The 19,478-nt window shown below is 41.6% G+C and overlaps 3 protein-coding genes across 4 annotated transcripts in view; 2 read left to right on the forward strand and 1 right to left on the reverse strand.

Annotated features, from left to right (window-relative positions):
• Positions 1-616: 616 nt before the first annotated feature.
• On the forward strand, positions 617-6,605 carry btf3 (basic transcription factor 3). 2 transcript variants are annotated; one of them, XM_069168419.1, is made up of 6 exons: positions 617-681; positions 2,550-2,618; positions 3,005-3,118; positions 3,214-3,415; positions 3,571-3,627; positions 4,562-6,605. In XM_069168419.1, exons 2-6 carry the CDS (start codon positions 2,550-2,552, stop codon positions 4,606-4,608), a joined length of 489 nt encoding a protein of 162 aa, XP_069024520.1. In that variant the 5' UTR covers positions 617-681; the 3' UTR covers positions 4,609-6,605. The 2 variants fall into 2 exon arrangements, with proteins under 2 accessions (XP_069024520.1, XP_069024530.1); XM_069168429.1 differs by lacking the exon at positions 617-681 and adding an exon at positions 767-787.
• On the reverse strand, positions 5,945-9,561 carry ankra2 (ankyrin repeat, family A (RFXANK-like), 2). Its single transcript, XM_069168407.1, has 9 exons — positions 9,452-9,561; positions 8,755-9,107; positions 8,466-8,624; positions 8,267-8,332; positions 8,024-8,121; positions 7,800-7,925; positions 7,582-7,648; positions 7,380-7,460; positions 5,945-6,778 (listed from the first exon to the last, which is right to left on the reverse strand). Exons 2-9 carry the CDS (start codon positions 9,053-9,055, stop codon positions 6,723-6,725), a joined length of 954 nt encoding a protein of 317 aa, XP_069024508.1. The 5' UTR covers positions 9,056-9,107; positions 9,452-9,561; the 3' UTR covers positions 5,945-6,722.
• Positions 9,562-15,562: 6,001 nt separating this feature from the next.
• arhgef28a (Rho guanine nucleotide exchange factor (GEF) 28a) overlaps positions 15,563-19,478 on the forward strand; it is a 44,888-nt gene continuing 40,972 nt past the window's right edge. Inside the window, 2 exon segments of the mRNA XM_069168443.1 lie at positions 15,563-15,796; positions 18,933-18,987. Of these exon segments, the coding sequence (XP_069024544.1) occupies positions 18,940-18,987 (48 nt within the window). The 5' untranslated portion in view covers positions 15,563-15,796; positions 18,933-18,939.

Consider the following 19,478-nt stretch of genomic DNA (forward strand, 5'->3'; position numbering starts at 1 on the left):
GGGGTGGTCGTGTGTTTGATTGACAGGCTCGTGGTGCAGTTAGGTTTAGGCTATCGGTCGGAGGGACTTAATATCATTGGGTTTCCAATCAGATTGAGTCAGGTCCACCGCTCGTCCAAATGTGGTGACTTGTGGCCCGAAACTGCTCCAAGCTATGCCGGCAGCCAAAATCCGAAAACTCCAGGCCTCATAACGATAGTTCACAAACCAACGGGGTCAGCTTGGTGGAGACTCACAAACGCCAGGTGCGATCAGATCACACCGGGACAGATTGGTCATGCCAGGCGGTCTTATTGACATGCATTTGTTTGACGAAACACCAAACGGATCTTAAGTGCATCACACCGGTGCCATGAACCCAAAGCGAAGACAAATATCTTCAAATAAAAAGCGGCAAACCGCGGCCAGTGACTGACAGTCCGGCTGCCCGGCGATACAGTAAATATTGCACATTTTAATAAATAAATAAATACCAGATTAAAACAATTCTCTCATCTTGAGCTCTCGTGTTTTGTTTAAGGTGTGGCGAAAGCGTTGCCTGCCAAGCCAAACTCAGGGCAAAGAAAAAAAAAAAACCAACAACCCAAAACTCGCTGCACTTCTCGCCCTACGTCACTTCCTCCCTCCCTCTCCGCGCTTCCATCTTGCTTCCCCGCATGTTGTCTGCTGTTAAGTGTACAGGTCAGTGAGGAGCTTTAAATACCTTTCTTCCCTGCACTGTTTCTCCCCCCCCCCACCACCTCCCCGCACACCCTCCCCCCCCCCCCCCCCGGTCCGACGGCGAGAGGTAAAACGAAAGCCTTTTTTTTTTTTTTTTTTTCTGATTAAGACGGCGGAAATCCGCCGAGATGTGACCCTTAAACGCTCGCTGACGGGTTTTGGTGTGTGGCAAGTTGTGTGTGGGGGGGGGGGGGGCTTGTTGAGTGACAGGCCGTGCTCTGCACAGGGCTTCCCCGTTAGCTCGGGAGCTAAAGCCTTGAAGTTAGCCTGCAAAGTTGTTGCACGAAAAAGCTGAACCACGCCTCGTCTGGGGGGGGGGGGGTCAAATTAAAGCGACCCGGCGCCAGCTGAGGTGCATTTTTCTTTTTTTGGGGGGGGGGGGGGATCGTTTTGTTTGCTTATGTGTTATTTTGTCTTCGCTTTTTTTTTTTTTTTCTCTTTCTCCACAATATAGATATCAGCCGTTCGCTTGCGACAGCTGATGCACATATAAACTGAGCACCGTTTACTGACACTCTCCCATAATGACTTTTTTTTAAATTTCTGTTTATCGTTTTGAGTAAGATCTTGACGCCTATTACCACACCCTCACTGAAACTGCTGCTCCCTGCTTGTGTGTGTGTGTGTGTGTGTGCGTGCGTGTGCGTGTGCGTCTTTAAACTTCCGTTTTATCTTCTGCATCGTTTGGACACAATAAGCTTTTTGCGAGTTTTTAAGCCAAATTCCACACTCGCATATTGTCTGGATGTACATATTTTGTGAGCTGGTCATATTTAACTGGTGGTAGTAGTAGTAGTCGGGTCAGATAGGGATTCATATTAAATGAAAGGTAATATATATGTATTTTTTTGCTTCAATTCCCAGGGAAGCAGGTGTGTTAATGTGGTAGCAAAATAACTGCAAAGTTAAAGGCTGCAAATAGCGATTATTTTCACCATCAGTTAATGTGTCAATCATTTTTTTTTTTTTTGAAATATTCCCCAAATCTCAAAGGTGCAGCCTAAAGTGTTTTTTTTTTTGTCGGCATAATATTCAGTTTATCACAGAGGACTCGAGGAACTGCAGCGTATTTACATTTTAAAAGCTGGAATAAGAGAATTTGTATCATTGTTTTCCTCAAATAAATGACTCAAAACAGTTTTTGAAATAACTTCAGAAGAGATGTTGGTGGGGTGTTGGATATCCTGCTGGCAGTTATTAGTAGACATACATTTTGTGTGTGCTCGTTGTTTATTTTCGGTGAAAAGTATTCCAGCGTCGTAGTTTGAATGCATATTGGTTGGCGAGTTTAGAGTCTCCGGTCGGTGCATGGAAGAAAAAAAACACACACACACAAAAAAAACAGCTGTGCACCAGAAAGTTACCTTGTAAATAGCCGGGTAGATAAAAAAAAACCTTCAAAATTTTCAGGGACACAATTTTTCTGTTTTAAAGATTATACATGACAGTTTCTGCGAGGTGTGTAACAATGCGGCTTTGCGCGGTCGTGATATAGAGGCGATCACTTTGATTATAATCTGGGTCCAATGTCAACTCGCACAATAGGTTGTAATTGTTTCTAATTTGTTAAGATAACCATTTTGGAATTGGTACAAATGGGCACAAAGGTCTGACCATGTTCTCTCCTCAGCTGCGTGGTGTGCTTCGTGTCTCTGTGCCTGCTTTGTTTGTGTTGTTTTTGGCAACCGCATTTACTTTTTTAATAATATTAAATATGTACATTTAAAAAAAATAACAAAAATAAAGTGTCTTGACGTTGTTTGTGTGAAGATCAGCTGTTGAGGTGTCGTCACCAACATAACCGTATGTAATATTCTTTCTTTCTGCAGATGAAAGAAGCAATTATGAATCAAGAAAAACTCGCTAAACTACAAGCGCAAGTCCGCATCGGCGGAAAGGTAACTGGCAAAATGAACTGCTAGATTTTTTTTGCAAAGACCTTCCTCTGTGTTTTAAGACGCAATGCATCCGCATCAACTATCCTCACGAAGGCAGTGACGCCACTCCATACTTTAATCCACTCAAATAAATATGCAAATTATTGGCACAAAAAAAAAAAAAAAAGAAGAAAGTGTGTAAACATCTTTTCTATTGCTGGTCTCTATGACAACAAGCCATAGTATTGATGCATAGCGGCAGTAATCACAGGCAACGGAGCACTTTTGGGTCTTTTCGAAAGTCCCACATTCAACCTACAGGTTATGTTGGCTTCCAGAAAGCGACGCGTTGTCACCAAGAACTGACGTTTTAATGCCGAAACATGTTCGCGCGAATGTCGCCGCAGGGCACCGCTCGCAGAAAGAAGAAGGTCGTCCACAGAACGGCGACCGCAGACGACAAGAAGCTCCAGTTCTCCCTAAAGAAACTCGGCGTCAACAACATCTCTGGCATCGAGGAGGTAGGCGCGACGCTTCGTCTCCGACTCTGGCGCCGCCGCCGCGATTCCGGGAGTTAACCGCGTCGTCGACGCCGTGTGAATTTGGTCTCTTCCAGGTCAACATGTTTACAAATCAAGGGACGGTCATCCACTTCAACAATCCCAAAGTGCAGGCCTCGCTCGCGGCCAACACCTTCACCATCACCGGCCACGCCGAGACCAAGCAGCTGACGGAGATGCTGCCGGGCATCCTGAACCAGCTGGGAGCCGACAGCCTGACGAGCCTCCGGAGACTCGCCGAGGCGCTGCCCAAACAGGGTCGGTCACCTCAACGCCGTAGATTTAAAAACAAAACAAACAAACAAACAAACAAAAAAAAACCTGACTTCCAGAGATGACGTTTTGACTCCAGGATCGTTGTGATTGTTTTTCTGGCCACTTCAAGCTTCTCACATCTTTTTCTGTTCTTACAGTTGCGGACGGAAAAGCGCCGATTGCGACAGTAGAAGAAGAAGACGACGACGTTCCAGGTGGGTGCGCCGCCATTCAAAATGAGATCACTTCAACGTTTCGGAGGGGGAACAAACAAAAAAAAAAAAATCGAGCCGTCTCACGTGGAACTCGTTTTTGCCGCCTCATTTGGAAATTCTCCCGACACTTTTGTTCCCCTGCCTCTCCGTTAAATAACCGTTTGCTTTTCGTTCGGCCTGCTGAAGAGGAGTCACGCGAAGGGGATTCATCGGCTCCATCTGATGATGGTGCAACGCTGGGATTTTATTTTGTTTTAAATTCTCATGTTCATTGTTTATAAGATTGTAAGATTCGGTTTGCTTTTCTTTGCGAAGAAAACGGACCGAACACATGAGGTTGCCATTAGAATAATCTCATCTTTTCCCAGGCCTTCCCTCCCCCCTCCGTCTGGCCCCCCGAGTTCTCGCTAATGTAACAAACGATTACACATGTATTTGGCACTTGGAGCAGTTGAAGCCTGATGGCACCGAGGTTAAAAGCCACTGCCATCACATTGTTATTGGAGTTAAGTTTCCTTTTTGTTCTCCCACTGAAGGAACACGATTGCCCAGACCTTTCCAATTGTTTCCATTCTAACCCCCCGACCCCTCACTCAGATGGGACGATTTCTCACATTTCATGGCGTAATTGAAGCCAATTTCTTTCTCTTTTTTTTTTTTTTATGCTCTTCGCTGTCATTTTTACAGCTGCTTTGTGTGTGTGTGTGTGTGTGTGGGGGGGGGGTCCTCATATGTTGAGCACATTGGAGCGGGAGAGATGAGCAAAGACTCGCATTACACCTCGGATCGCGTTTCGGATAAACACACTTTTCCTGAATTGCGCTCCGGCACCTCTGAGAGTCATTTGCGCTGATGGACGTGCCTTTCTCTTTCGCCACTCCATCAATTCACCACTCCTGTCTTTTTTCTTTTTTTTTTTTCGTTGTTGTTTCAGATCTGGTGGAGAACTTTGACGAGGCATCCAAGGATGAGGCCAACTAGAGGGAAAATGGGGACTTCCCTGGAGTTTTGACAGGACCACAAGGGGCACAAGATGCTGTAATGTCTATTTCAAGAGGTGGAAAGTGTAACAGTTTAAAGTACTCGAGAAGATGAATAGTGCGTCAACTTTTCTTTGGCTGTGAGCATCCGTGATACGCGACACCTGAACAAAAGTACTTGCATACTCTTAAGTTGAGTTATTTGCGAGTAATTTTCTAGAATAGTGCTCTGATGTATTTAAGTGGAAGGTATTTTAGTACTCGTTCCACCTCTTCTTTTCCACCAGACTCTCCAAACGCTTTGTTGTGCTCTGTGTGTCCAGTTAAGAGTGATTGTGAGAGATTGTGTGAAATGTGGTGTTTAAAGCTCCTGCTGTGCATCTGTTTCCTCCATGTTACTGAACCTTAATTCTGTTGCCTCCAAAAAAAAACAAAAAAAAAAAATACCCAATCTGGAAATAAAACCTTTGCTACTGTCAACAAACAGCGAAAATCTTGTTTTTTTGGGGGTTTTAATACCAATTCCACGTTAAAATACCTATAAATTAGTTAAAAAGTAAGCAGGTTCATCTTTTTGTAAGATTGGTTTCCTCATCACAGCCTAATTACAGGAGAAAGAAAATTAGACACTATTTTCCTTAAGTGCGTCACGCTAAGATTTGCTGACATAGTATATTGTTAAGATTAAGTATTCTGCATTAAATAAGATAAGATATTTTAGTAATAACAAAATATATTATTTCATAATCAACAAATTTGTTGTAGGAAAAGAATACTTTTTTTTTTGCCAGACTGAAATATCTAAAAAAAAAAAAAAAAAGTTGGATTGCTATGAAATTTTCTACAGACAAACTACTGACTGGTGATCCTGACTTTTAATCTACTGCAGTCATAAAAAAATATCCCTGGTGAAATACCATTAATGATTTGAGTTTTTAAAAGATTTTTGGGATTATTTTCCAGCTTGGTTAAATGTTGCAGCTGAATTTAATCATAATGTTTTATTAAAAAAATTAACCATTTACCTGTGTAGGTAGTTCCTCCAAGAATTATGGTCAGTGGAGCACAGAAATATTTCCCTGCTATTGAAAGAAAAAAAACGTATTTGATTCTTGGCTCACAACTCCGTAATCTTAAGTGTTTCTCCCATAAATATGCTGTTGAATGCGATGTAAAACGACCGATCATTTAATTGAACAGCTTAATTTCAATGATTATAATCAGAAGTCTTACACTCGCAAACAGATAAATATCTGTACAGTTACATGACTGTCAATATTATTTTCTTGATACACCACTTCTTATGACACGAGGTAAAAAAAAAAAACACAAGCACCTTCATACACAATATCCGTGTGGGGATATTTAATTGCGGTTTGAGGTCTTTTAAAATTCAAAACACATCTGGACATTTATCAATACACAGACACACAAAACGGACTTCATAACAGTGTAAATGATTTAAATAAATAAATCCAGTACAATAAACGAGCTTGGCGACCTCATAAAAATCACAGTCTGCCTCAACGACTGTGCTCACGATGAAGACCAAACTGCATGGACACGAGGCAATTCAACCATTTACATTAAAATTCTTTTACTCTTCAAACCGGTTTGTTATTTATAATAGGTCGTTTTTTTTTTTATTTTTTTTTTAAACCACAATAATTGGAAGAGGATATTAAATTATTACAACGTTAAAAAGACAAAACCTCCATGCTTAGTTCAAGCAAAATCAAGTCCAAACTTCACTGCATTGTTTGGCAGCTTCTTACAGGTGGAGTGCAGTGTGTGCTGGGTTGTAGTGAAACATCTATGAAAACCAGTCACTGTGTCCTGATTAGATTTGCTACTCCACAATGTAAAAAGAAAAAAAAAAAGTGCAGAGTATAAGCTTCAAAAGGGTTAAAATTGAAAATGAACACGGCAAGAAAAAGCATTAGGCCCTCAAAATAAAATAAATAATATGATGTAATGCATTTGAAATGTCTCTTTTTTTTTTTTTTTAAAAAAGGAGCATAATTCACCTGTCGGCCGACAGCTTGGGCATGCTACATGATTGTCCCAGTACCCAGCAACATCCCTCCAGTATTTGTTCTCCTCAAGTGCAACGCTTCACTCTCGGATTCCCATCAGTAACTTCAGTAGGTGTGCCTCCATCACCTGTTGAACTAAACAGAGAAACACTGTGTGTTATTCAACACAGCTGAAGTGTTTCTGGAGAGAAACACATTGTGCACGGTCTACGCTCACTCAGGCATTACAATTGAATATTAATCCAAATATTTACATTCCCACTTGGCCATCTTTCACTCTGAAAATGGAGAAGGGGGGCGGGGGGGGAAGGAGGGACTTGCCAGGAAAAGCAACACTCTGTTTATCTTAGCAGCACTTTTTTTTTTACTTTTCTTGAAAGCACCAGCACTGTCGACGCTCTCCGACTCAGAGGTGTTGTTTTTAAAGGACTGGAGTTTGTCCCGTCTCACTTCATCGTGATCCCGAGTTCAGCAGCAGGTCAAAATGTCATTTTTGATAGGTTCATGTGATGATTTATAGATCGAAATACATATCCTCCAAGTGTGTCACTGCTGTCTTTAAGTTGTTATTCATTTAAATATCATCTAAAACATTTGTCTCTTTCCGATCTTTGATCGGACCTTCCGCCTTGATGACGCGAGGGAATGTTTCTGCACGATTCTCAGCCCGTTCGTCTCTACGTCTCTTTTAGCTCTAAAAGAAGGCATATACCAATTTTATGTATTTGTTGCGCACCATTTCGATGGCCCATAGCCACAGCCATGTCCATTGCATTGAAACCAGAATCGGACTCTATGGTGGGGTCGGCGCCGCTCTCTGGAAGACATAAAAAACATATAATTACTGTCAGACAGCACTTCCTCGACACAATGGCTGTGTTTATCCTTTTTAGAAATATTTAAACAGGTTTCTGACAAGTCAAAAGATTTACTCTCACCTAACAAGATTTCGACACAGCGCACGTGGTTGCCATGCACAGCGTAGAGCAAAGGGGCTCCTCCGTTCTGAAACCCACAGAGGTGACATCACTTCATACCAACGTTAATCCTCCGGAGTCAAAAAAAATAAATCTCTTTAAGAACAAATTAATTTTCCCGACATATTTTTTAGTTAACCAAGCCCAGTGAACTTTAAACGACAGCTTAGTATTCCTACCCAGTCATATTCATTGACGTCCACTCCGCAGTCAATCAGCATCTTCACGATATCTGTGTATCCCTTGCTGCAGGCCAACGACAACGCACTTTCCCTCCCTTTGGCCAGGAGGTTGGGGTCGGCACCCTGCGGTGAAAAGTGACGCAGAATGACTTAACAATAAATGAACAAATAAAGAAGGCTTACTCCATTGTAATAAATTAATCGAGTAAACGACACGGTACATTTTGGAGCAGAAACTCAACAACGGCGATTTGTCCGTGCGCAGCGGCCCACATCAAGGGGGTAAAGCCCTCCTCGTCTTGGAGATTGATTACAGTCTCTGATATAAAAGAAGATGTAAAACTCAATTATCCCTTGACGAGTTGAGGATGAAATCGGTCAAGTCACCGAAAGCTGAAATATTTGAAACGCAGCGGAGACGAATATTTCACAACTGCGTAACTATAAAGAACTTGAACGCCTACCTTGTTCAATCCTGCTGGCCAAAAACACCATTTCTCCTTGTGCTGCCAGCTGGTGAATGGACAGAGCTGAAAGGGGAGGAATTTTTTTTAAATTTTTTTTTGCACGAGTTACAATTACAATGCGAATATTTATTTAAACATTTAATTTTTAACTTTAAGTTTAAAAAAAAAAACAAAAAAAAAACACGGCGGTACTTACAATGGACCAAAAGAGGCGTGGAAGACACCTCGTTGCCGCGGTGTTTATTGGTGAGTGTGGTGGACTGTTTGATGGGGGAGAAATGTTTGGTGGTGGACGGCGTGTACACGTGGCGCACTTGTATGCCCGGCGAAGGCGAAGTCTGGATGTTGCACTCGGCTGAAATAAGGAAAAACAAAAATTTGACGAACAGGGGCGTTCGTTCCCCTTCCAGCACGCGGGGGTATCATCACGAGAGCCGGTCGGGCGGTCGCTTCGGAATAAACACGGATTCCGCCCCTTTTCTCACCTTTGAATAAAACAGAAGCCACCTCCAGGTCGGAGTTCACCTGGTCCTGGATGTTCTTGCTGTCCTCCTCGTTGAGCGACTTGACGAACCTGGAGCAGACGTTCATGTCGAAACGGTTGGGCAGGATGAACTTGATGCCCATGGCCACGTTCTGGGTGCCCGTGTTGTCCGGGCTCACGCCCATCGACTGCTCGGTCTTGATGGCGCTCAGGTCGGGCATTACGCAGATCCCCTCCATCTCCTCGGAGGCCGGAGGACACTCCGAGGGCCCCTCCGAGGTCGCCATGGTAACGTTGTTCATCTTCCAGTCGCGCTCACTGTCCCGCTGAGGTTACGCTGACGTCACTGCGCTCCTGAAAAAAAAATGTAACGACAATTTGAAATTGAAATCACAAACTGATATATATATAAAAAAAAAAATTAAAAAAAACCCTGAATTTTGAACCCGTCGTCATCTTTATTTAACTTTGCCGGCGGACTTATTGGACACGTAAAATGGTAAAAAAAAAAAAAAAAGAAGGTGCAAAATGTTAAATGTTCAAGAACGACTGGCTGTTAGCCACCAGGTAGCATGCTAGCTATTGTTATCGTAACCTTTCCGTTTGTCACACTAACTGTCTGGGGACGTGAAATTGTTGACACGGAAACACATTAAACGTTAATAAATGACAATTCACCAAAAACAACAGTTTCTTACTCCATAGAACATAGTTTTACGAGAATAATCTCATAAAATCATCCCTCTTCTATCGGTGTTTTGATATACTCGCACATGCGCACTCGGTCGTGTTTGCAACATCGGGTGCATCCGCTATCAACTTCCCCGTTTTTGGTTCCGGCCCAGTGTCACGCCGAGTTCTGCTTGCCCACCAGGTGAACCGCATTGCACCTTACATCTCTGTCAAGCATTTGCACTGTGATTTTATTTTTTTTCTGGAAATCTGCGACTCGTATCATTTTATCAGCACATACATTTGGCCATTTACTCAGTAAATGAATTCCATACATTATTACATTACATTTCATTTAGCTGACGCTTTTATCCAAAGCGACTTACAATTAAGTGCATTTCAACCACGAGGGTACAAATTCAGAACAACAACAATCAAGAAAGTACAATTTCTTCAAGAAAGCCAAACTTCAAAGTGCAATAAGTAAGTGCTACTAAAGTGCTACCTGTTCAAGGTATAGTCGGAAGAGGTGTGTTTTTAGTTTGGGGCGGAAGATGTATAGACTTTCTGCTGTCCTGATGTCATTGGGGAGCTCATTCCACCATTTAGGAGCCAGGACAGCAAACAGTCGTGATTTTGTTGAGTGTTTAGCTCGCAGTGAGGGAGCGACAAGCCGATTGGCAGATGCAGAGGCGAGTGAACGGGCTGGGGTGTAAGGTTTGACCATGTCCTGAATGTAGACTGGACCCGATCTGTTCACAGTATTACTCTGCAGCAACAATAAATTCCTCCAAATCATGCATGCACACCCACCCAACTAAGTAAAGACATTTTTAATCAAAGTTTGATGGGAATGAAATAGTTTTATCAGCGCACACTTTCCTTGATAAACTTTAACAGAGTAAATATTACACCCCAAATTCACCTAAAACTCTATTAATTCTTTCCATTTATTTTCAACAAGTTACATTAATTCTGCAGTCATTTTGTACCGCTAACTCTTTCAAGTGTTTCAGGAATATTAATTTATACATTTGGCATAACTTGAAGATGTCTTACCTGCAAAGTAAACAATCCAGTCTGTCTGTCCAGCCGGTGCTCCTCCTAAGGGGGTCCATGAAGTCAGTTTTTAACAAGTACATTTTACAACAGTGTTCCTCTAAGTTGCTCAGTACTCCAATGATTCAGTTTTCAAAGCCATCCAAAGGTTCAGCTTTCCAGTTTTTGTATAAGATCAGTTCCCGTCAAGTCCAAGTGCAAATGAGAAATTTGACAATTCTGCAGGTTTTTTTTGTATCTCCATGATCAAACGTTCCTTCTGTTAGCCAGTGAGAGAATACATATAGATCATATCTATTGTCGAACTTATGTGTGTATACAGATTTGTGATATCTGTAATTTTCAACTGGTTCTGCAGATTTTCAGAAACATTTTTAGCACTTGATGCGCTTATTATGATTAACACGCATCGCCAGGCCATTGAAATTCACACCATCTTCACCCAGAGTACAAAAAGGGTTTGCATCTAAAAATGTACCATCCACCCTGCAGCTCTGATGTAACTAGGGGACCTTGAAAATAAAAAATCTTCCAGGTCAGTAGCATCCAGGAAGTTACCTCGTTCTGTTGAATTCAAGATGGCATGCAGCTCTGGTCTCCATGTGAGCCTCTGTGTGTCAAACCTTACCCATTTTGCAATTCATTTAAGATATTTAAAACGATGCATGTGGAATAATATTTGAAAATCCTCCACATAGGGGCAGTATTGTAAGTTTATTTACTTTTAAATTACTTCTAAACGTTTGCCAACAGATGGCGCCGTCGTCTCATCAGTTATAGTTACAGTACTGGAAGTATTGTTGTTTTTATTCCTCTCCCGAATAGACTGTAATCCTTTCATCTTCCTAATTAAGCAAGAAAACACTTTCTGGTGGAAGTAGTAAAGTTAAGTGGGGTTGCTGACGGTGTTAAAAGTAAGTCTGCATTGTTGGATGTAGCCTGCCTGCTGTGACCTCCTTTCATTTAATCCATAGCTCATTATCACTCAGTGGGATAAGTCTGGCAGAGAAATGGTGAGAAAGTCTTCTTTTTGTTACTCATTATTGTAATTTATCTGTGAACGTCAGTCTTCTGTGTGTTTGACTCTGTGGATGAACTCCAACTGAAAAATGAAGGATGTTTATATAATGGAAGGGAATTGGGAAGTAAAGAATCACATGCAAATGTAACGCTGATATGAAACAGATATGCTTACTGCACTGCAGTTCTTTGTTTGAATTGAAAACCCTCATTCCAACATTTATGATCCTAATTCAAATTATATCCTTAGCATCATACCTTCATGTTATAGGTCACAAAAACTCCACATTTGCTGATGTAGTGATATCAGTTTTGAAAATACTTGATACCTTACCGTAAGGTCACTATTGATTGCTGCTGAATGCCCCCACATAGCAACATTTATAATGGCATAATGATTAATGCTAAAATAGTTTAGTTAAAATAGAGAAGAATCATAAGGTCAGCAAACTAACTCAGGACTATACAGCAGTATATCTTAAGTGTCCAAGCGGTAACTAACAAACACATAAATAGATACTTTTATTGAATTTTGAATATTTTATTTACAAAAAAAAAAAACAGTTTTCATTTATCTCGACATTTACTTGTGGTACTATAGTACAAAAAAAAAGAAGAAAACAAGATAATTCAATTGTTCTTTGAGGTGGATAAACGATGATTCTGCATGTAGCCTACCAGAAATGTCAAAATAATACAGTCGCCTATATACTGTAGATCTTTAAAACACTTGTAATGTACTCCCAAACGTATTAGACAAACAACAGAAATACTGTAATGAATGAAAATAATTGTAAAATTGCAGATTTTAATTAGTTACTAGTTTACTAAACTAGCCAGCGAAACTAGCAAACTAGAAACAGGTTAAAATTGGTTAGATGAAATAGTAACGCCTGTAAAGCTATATTTTACTTTTAGTGGCAAAGCACATGATACACTGGACTGTGATGATGCAACACAAAATAGCATTTGCAGTAAATTGCAGGGCTCGCGACATCCCGTCGTCCTGTGGGTATAAATAGGTTTGGGATGCGTGACACATAAATTGTCAAAGAGTTTGTAGTGTGAGGAGCCTTTAAAAAAAAAAAAAAAAAAAAAATAGACTAAATGAGCAAGCTACAACTGTAGGGGCCTGTCGTCAACGAGCAAAAACACCTGAGGCAGGTAACCTCAGTACATACTGCACCCTACTATGGAGTGTGGATCAGAATTACCCAGAAATACTTGATAATAGTGATACAGTGGGTACGGAAAGTATTCAGACCCCTTTACATTTTTCACTCTTTGTTTCATTGCAGCCATTTGCTAAAATCAAAAAAGTTCATTTTATTTCTCATTAATGTACACTCAGCACCCCATCTTGACAGAAAAAAACAGAAATGTAGAAATTTGTGCAAATTTATTAAAAAAGAAAAACTGAAATATCACATGGTCATAAGTATTCAGACCCTTTTGAGCTAGTACAGCCATGAGTCTTCTTGGGAATGATGCAACAAGCTTTTCACACCTGGATTTGGGGATCCTCTGCCATTCTTCCTTGCAGATCCTCTCCAGTTCCGTCAGGTTGGATGGTGAACGTTGGTGGACAGCCATTTTCAGGTCTCTCCAGAGATGCTCAATTGGGTTTAGGTCAGGGCTCTGGCTGGGCCAGTCAAGAATGGTCACAGAGTTGTTCCGAAGCCACTCCTTTGTTATTTTAGCTGTGTGCTTAGGGTCATTGTCTTGTTGGAAGGTGAACCTTCGGCCCAATCTGAGGTCCAGAGCACTCTGGAAGAGGTTTTCTTCCAGGATATCTCTGTACTTGGGTGCATTCATCTTTCCTTCAATTGCAACCAATCGTCCTGTCCCTGCAGCTGAAAAACACCCCCGTAGCATGATGCTGCCACCACCATGTTTCACTGTTGGGATTGTATTGGGCAGGTGATGAGCAGTGCCTGGTTTTCTCCACACATACCGCTTAGAATTAACGCCAAAAAGTTCAATCTTGGTCTCATCAGACCAGAGAATCTTATTTCTCATAGTCTGGGAGTCCTTCATGTGTTTTTTGGCAAACTCTATGCGGGCTTTCATATGTCTTGCACTGAGGAGAGGCTTCCGTCGGGCCACTCTGCCATAAAGCCCCGACTGGTGGAGGGCTACAGTGATAGTTGACTTTGTGGAACTTTCTCCCATCTCCCTACTGCATCTCTGGAGCTCAGCCACAGTGATCTTTGGGTTCTTCTTTACCTCTCTCACCAAGGCTCTTCTCCCACGATTGCTCAGTTTGGCTGGACGGCCAGGTCTAGGAAGAGTTCTGGTCGTCCCAAACTTCTTCCATTTAAGGATTATGGAGGCCACTGTGCTCTTAGGAACCTTGAGTGCTGCAGAAATTATTTTGTAACCTTGGCCAGATCTGTGCCTTGCCACAATTCTGTCTCTGAGCTCCTTGGACAGTTCCTTCGACCTCATGATTCTCATTTGCTCTGACATGCACTGCGAGCTGTAAGGTCTTATACAGACAGGTGTGTGCCTTTCCTAATCAAGTCCAATCAGTTTAATTAAACACAGCTGGACTCCAATGAAGGCGTAGAACCATCTCAAGGAGGATCAGAAGAAATGGACAGCGTGTGAGTTAAATATGAGTGTCACAGCAAAGGGTCTGTATACTTATGACCGTGTGATATTTCAGTTTTTCTTTTTCAATAAATTTGCACAAATTCCTACATTTCTGTTTTTTTCTGTCAAGATGGGGTGCTGAGTGTACATTAATGAGAAATAAAATGAACTTTTTTGATTTTAGCAAATGGCTGCAATGAAACAAAGAGTGAAAAATTTAAAGGGGTCTGAATACTTTCCGTACCCACTGTATATTTCACTGAGCACTAAATTCTTTTGACCAGGTCAATTTCTTTCAGATACTGGAATAGACTCCCCAACCTGGTGGTAAATATTTTTTAGACTCGGTTCTTCCTGTCCAAGCATACGGATTTCCCTCTTTAATGTTTCTCATTTTCATTTTGTCATTGAAACATTACATGCTCCACTGATTCTTCTGTTGAACAGTGCAGTATTTTTTTTTTAGTTTTCTGCATGTCCTGTCTTGACCCTCGTTAAAGTGTTCTCCTTTTTGGTGCTCCTTTTAACAATCCTCGCTGTGCCCACTTCTCATTTTATTGCATGAAGGAGTTGTCCTGTGTTTAAATGATGCGACTTCCTGTATCTTGTAAAAGCTAGTGTTTTATACAAGGTCCCGCCATGAACTAAATTTTGGCCTTGACACGTTTTCCCCTTGATTAAATAAACTGGTTGCGAACATAATCGAGAAAAAAACCCCTAAAATAACTAAAGTAGCTGAGCTGAATATTATTACATCTGCTGTATTGTTGGGTTGTTGTAATTGTTTAGCTTTATTGACAATAATATTCAACTTCTACTGTTGCTCCTGTTGTTTACACAGTCCACCAACCTCAACAAGAAGGTACACCATGTCCAACATTCGGATATGAAATAATAAGACTTTAAAAAAAAGTAAAAAGCTGTAACTAAATTCAAATACCTTCAGTACTCTATAATAATGCAGAACATTTTCATTTTTGATCAAATGTTCTGCACGTAAAATTTTAAACCGCAAAATGTTACACATATGTAAATGTGTGAAGTAGCCTACACATTGTGGAAAAAGAACTACAATATTTCTCACCAGTGCAGCTGTAGCACCTGCAATTTCTACTTGAGTACTTGAGCAAATGTGCTTTCCACCCCAGTGCTATTTGTTTGTATACAAACAAAGCCAAAGCCGCAGAGCGCGGGTCAGTGACGTCACTCCAGTTTGTCTCCGATTTGGAGGAAATTTAAATTACAACGGACCCGCGTTACAGCCGAACCTGTAATTAGGTACGCAGCTGTTACGCAGTAAATATAAACCAACGGAAAAAAAAAAAAAAGGTATGTTTAACGCATTAAATGTAAACATAAGCTCACAATCCCGTGGACGTAATGAATAATTTGGGCATGTGTCCGCGTCACGAGACTGGTCCTGCCTCCCCGACAGGCTTTTCAGCAGCCCCGGTGTGTGAGGGGGCTGGACCAGAAGGGCAGACCGCAGAGGAGAAACAAACTCCGGGCGACACCTGCAAATAAACTCCCAGCCGACTCTCTCTCGCGGAGCACAGGGGAGCGGGGAAGCTGAAAACAAACTCCTGCGGAATAAGGGGCGAGACAAGTGCCGTAAGTGCCGCTGCTGAGCGAGCGAGAAACATTTGAACGGGAGAAAGTCGCGGGACCGAGCGCCGATCGCCGAGAGACGACAGCAGGTAATGGCAAGCTGGTTCATCCTCAGCGGGGAAAAAGTTCTGCTGATAAACCGCTTTTAATGATATCTTTTAAGAGGGCTACACTTTGCAGTCTGTTATTAATTGATTTATAGATGGATCAAAATTGCTGGTGCGTTCACAGGTAAAAAAAAAAAATAAAAAAAAATAAACGTGGCAAGAATTTTTGGTCTTCAGCCCCGAACTCATAAAATGTTGTTGTTGTTTCGGTCTCCGTGTCGCAGTTGTGATCTTGCAAACATCTTTTTTTTTTTTAATGTATTTTCATCTCCGATGCATTTAGGGACTGTATTTGATTGTTGCATGCAGTGGTTTCACTTTCCCGTGAGAGCAGTAGAGGTCATTTATCGTTCCTGAAGGATACGTTTGAGGGCTGATAGTGTGAGTATTACTTGCCTCTTTGTGTGACCAGTGCTTCCAGCGAGGTTATTCCTTTAAATCCTAATGACAGGGTATGAAAAATGTAGCTTTAATCTATTGTTTACCTTTTGATTAAAGCCTTTTTTTTTTTTTTTTCTCCAAGGAAACTCTGTAATTGCTATTATAGGTTGTCTGAAAGGAAATATTCATACCGTTGCATCACATGTAGTTACAGTGGCACAGTTGAAAGGATGCAATGCTTAGTGGGATCTTTTTTTTTTTTTTTAGGTTTCCTGGGTGCATTGAGCATTTTCTCCTTGAAATGTGTGTAAAATGTACAGTAATGCATCTTCTCATCCAGCCTATGATTGCAGTTTTGTCATGTGAGAGGAATTAGATTATTCAATCTCATGCATCACCTGACAAAAATCTACGGACAGCAGGATGTGCCTGCTCACGTCTGTGAACATGTGCCTACTGTGTGTAGATGTCAAAGTGTTTCCCAAATGCTTTTTGACAGCGTGCGTTCTCTTGTTATGCGTAATCTCTTTTCTCACGCTCTGTTCTGGATCGCGTGGCCACGAGCCAGGTCAGGTTGTTCCTTCACACCGAAGATGTCAGCATCTGAAGTCAGGCTGAGGACAATGAGTGACACAAATTCTTTGCGGGACTATAAAAACTAGGCTATTAAAAACCTCCGATTTAACGTTCATCATCACAGGTGCTCTCGTCTCTGTTTGGTTTCCTGATGGCAGTATCTGTATTATATCTCTATTGTAACTGATAAATCACAAGTTGTTTTTGATCTCGAGAAGTTCAAGTCCAGACGGATCTCGATTGTTTCTACGTGTGTGTGCTCGGATTATGTGTTTCAACCTTTTCATAAAGGAGAGACAAGCACAATATTCACATTTGTTGACCTAATGGGGCGCGACCTGCCGACCTGGGACAATGTTTACTTTCCAGCATGGCACGTAAACCTGCTCCAGTTTCACACCACAATAGTGTAACCCCATTGACACAAGCGGGATTAAAAGCAGATAGACGCCCAGGCCTGTGGTGCTACGCTCTTCTTTTGATAACGTGTCCTTTGGACACAATGTTACAGTGTGCGAATGTGATAAGTGATATTACCGTGAGATAAACCCTCCGGACATCTGTCAGTGTGTTACTGTATAATGTAACTGGACCTGCTGTTAGGACATTTGATGGTCTGGTTGTTGAGTTTTTTTTGTGTGTACTTTCACAGGTTTATTTTCACATAATAACATAAAGTAATCTTTGCGTTTGACACCGATTCAGAGCAAAGTGCACTCTGCTATTAGAAGGATGATTTTACATTTCCTTGACTATTCATTTACATATAACTTATTTTTCGCCCCAGTGTGTAATACACCCGCCAGGCCACCAGAAGGTACTCTGTCACGTTGCTATGTGCTTTTTCGGACACAATTTGCTGTAGTAGACTGACGTGTGTACTACGCACTAACGCGGGATAGCTGGTTCTATTGTTGTTTGTTTGTGTGGTCGGCACAAACCGCTGAAGGTTTTTCCCTAGTTGCGGAATAATCGATTAGATTGACTTTATCAGGGTTAGCGCTAAAGCGATTAGTCCAATAATCGACTCGCAACTCGACAGAAAATGAATTCAACGCTTTTTATATAACTTAATTACCTCTATTATTAAACATTCTGTTATACCTGCTTCTCCTTTGTGAGGATTTTATGCTCATAATTGTGAGAAGATAAAAACTTTTGGGGGATTTTGGACTGTTGGTCAAAAAACGAAACATTTCAGGACATCATCCTGAGCTATGAGAAAATGTGATGGGCACTAATTGATTTATCAATTAATATAGGAAATTATTTATTGCTTGTTATTAGTTCCTAACTGGAACCTCGAAGATGAAAGAACATTCTTTTGCAGTAACTGTGTCCAGTATACGCGCAAAACAAACACGTAAACAAAAAGCAACCCGCTGGGCCGCAGCGTGAAGCCGTAATGGCTTGTTGGAGTGATGCCGGCTGATGCCGTCTAGACAAAGTGAGTCCTGCAGAGCTGACGCTGCCGTGCAGCTTTGAAGTCATGCACTATTCACAGCTGAGGGCGAAGTCCACGGCGGATCAAGTGTGCACTGATGATACAGTTACTCTTCCCACCGCTGCGGCGTGCTGCCTCGAGAGCTGGACTGCATGTACCTACTTGCGGCTTCATCCGCACAGGCGGTTAATCCCAGTGACCGAAAGGCTGTGAGCAGAGCGTCATTTACAGATTACACATCGCATCAGTTCAGGGAAAGTTAAAAGACAGTGATAAGAACTGCTTGACTTTCTATGACAGATGCGAGTAGTGTGAGCTTCATCGATTTGAAAATGCATACAGAAAAAAAAAAAAAAAAAAAAAAATGTGCACATGCTGCCAAATCTGTCGTGATACAAAATGTGTGTGTTGAGGCGCAGTTTGTTTTTGTTCACATGCAAGTAGATTAGCTGGTTTGGGTGGAGCTCAGCTACGTGAGTAAATTTTTATTAAACATGAGTAACCTTCAGAGGGGAAAAAAAAAAAAAGGTTAGAGACGCCTAGTTTACACCAAGCTGTCCAAGGCCTAATAAAGCAAAAAAAAAAAAAAATTAAATCAATGATTGTGTTTGTGTTTACTAATTACAGCACGGTTATAGATTAGAACATGTGTGTGAGCCACCCACTGGTGTTGTTGTTGACCTGCACATTGTCGTAACATGCCTACTTCCTGTCCAGGTATCTGATGGATGGAGAGAACATGGAGGTGAACAGAAGAGAGGTGCCTTTATATGTAAGTGACAGCATACGTCTTCTTTTTTTTTTCGCTCTACTCTCTCAAGTGCCTGATGTGTAGGTGGTCTGGTACAGCTGCTGATCTGTTTGGATGTTGTGGTTTTTTTGTGTGTTTTTTTTAGTTTTCTTAGAGGAAATAGAGTGCTCTAGCCTTCCTCTCTCTCTCTCTCTCTCTCTCAGTCCTGACTCTCCCTCTGTGCACTGGTTGACTGGTGAGCCTTGTGTCGCAGGTGAAACCCAAGCCAGGAGCATTTCAGTCCCCGGGGGAAGCCAGGCCTTTACACAGCCTGCTCACCAAAATGACAAGGGCCTCTGAAAGCATGGCCTCCACACTGCAGTGAACATGGGAGCTAAAACAGGAGAACCCGTTTGGTTGTTGGCCTTTTTATTTTTCAGAATTATACACGCCCCATTTAGTTAAAAAAATACACATTTTTCTTTATGAAATGCAGGGTGTGTTTGGATTTATGTTTTTGACATTTTGGAACG

This window comes from Embiotoca jacksoni, unplaced genomic scaffold (genome assembly GCF_022577435.1).
Source record: "Embiotoca jacksoni isolate LCO1_2020_lvr unplaced genomic scaffold, fEmbJac1.0.p SCAF_10, whole genome shotgun sequence".
Classification (NCBI taxonomy): domain Eukaryota; kingdom Metazoa; phylum Chordata; class Actinopteri; family Embiotocidae; genus Embiotoca; species Embiotoca jacksoni.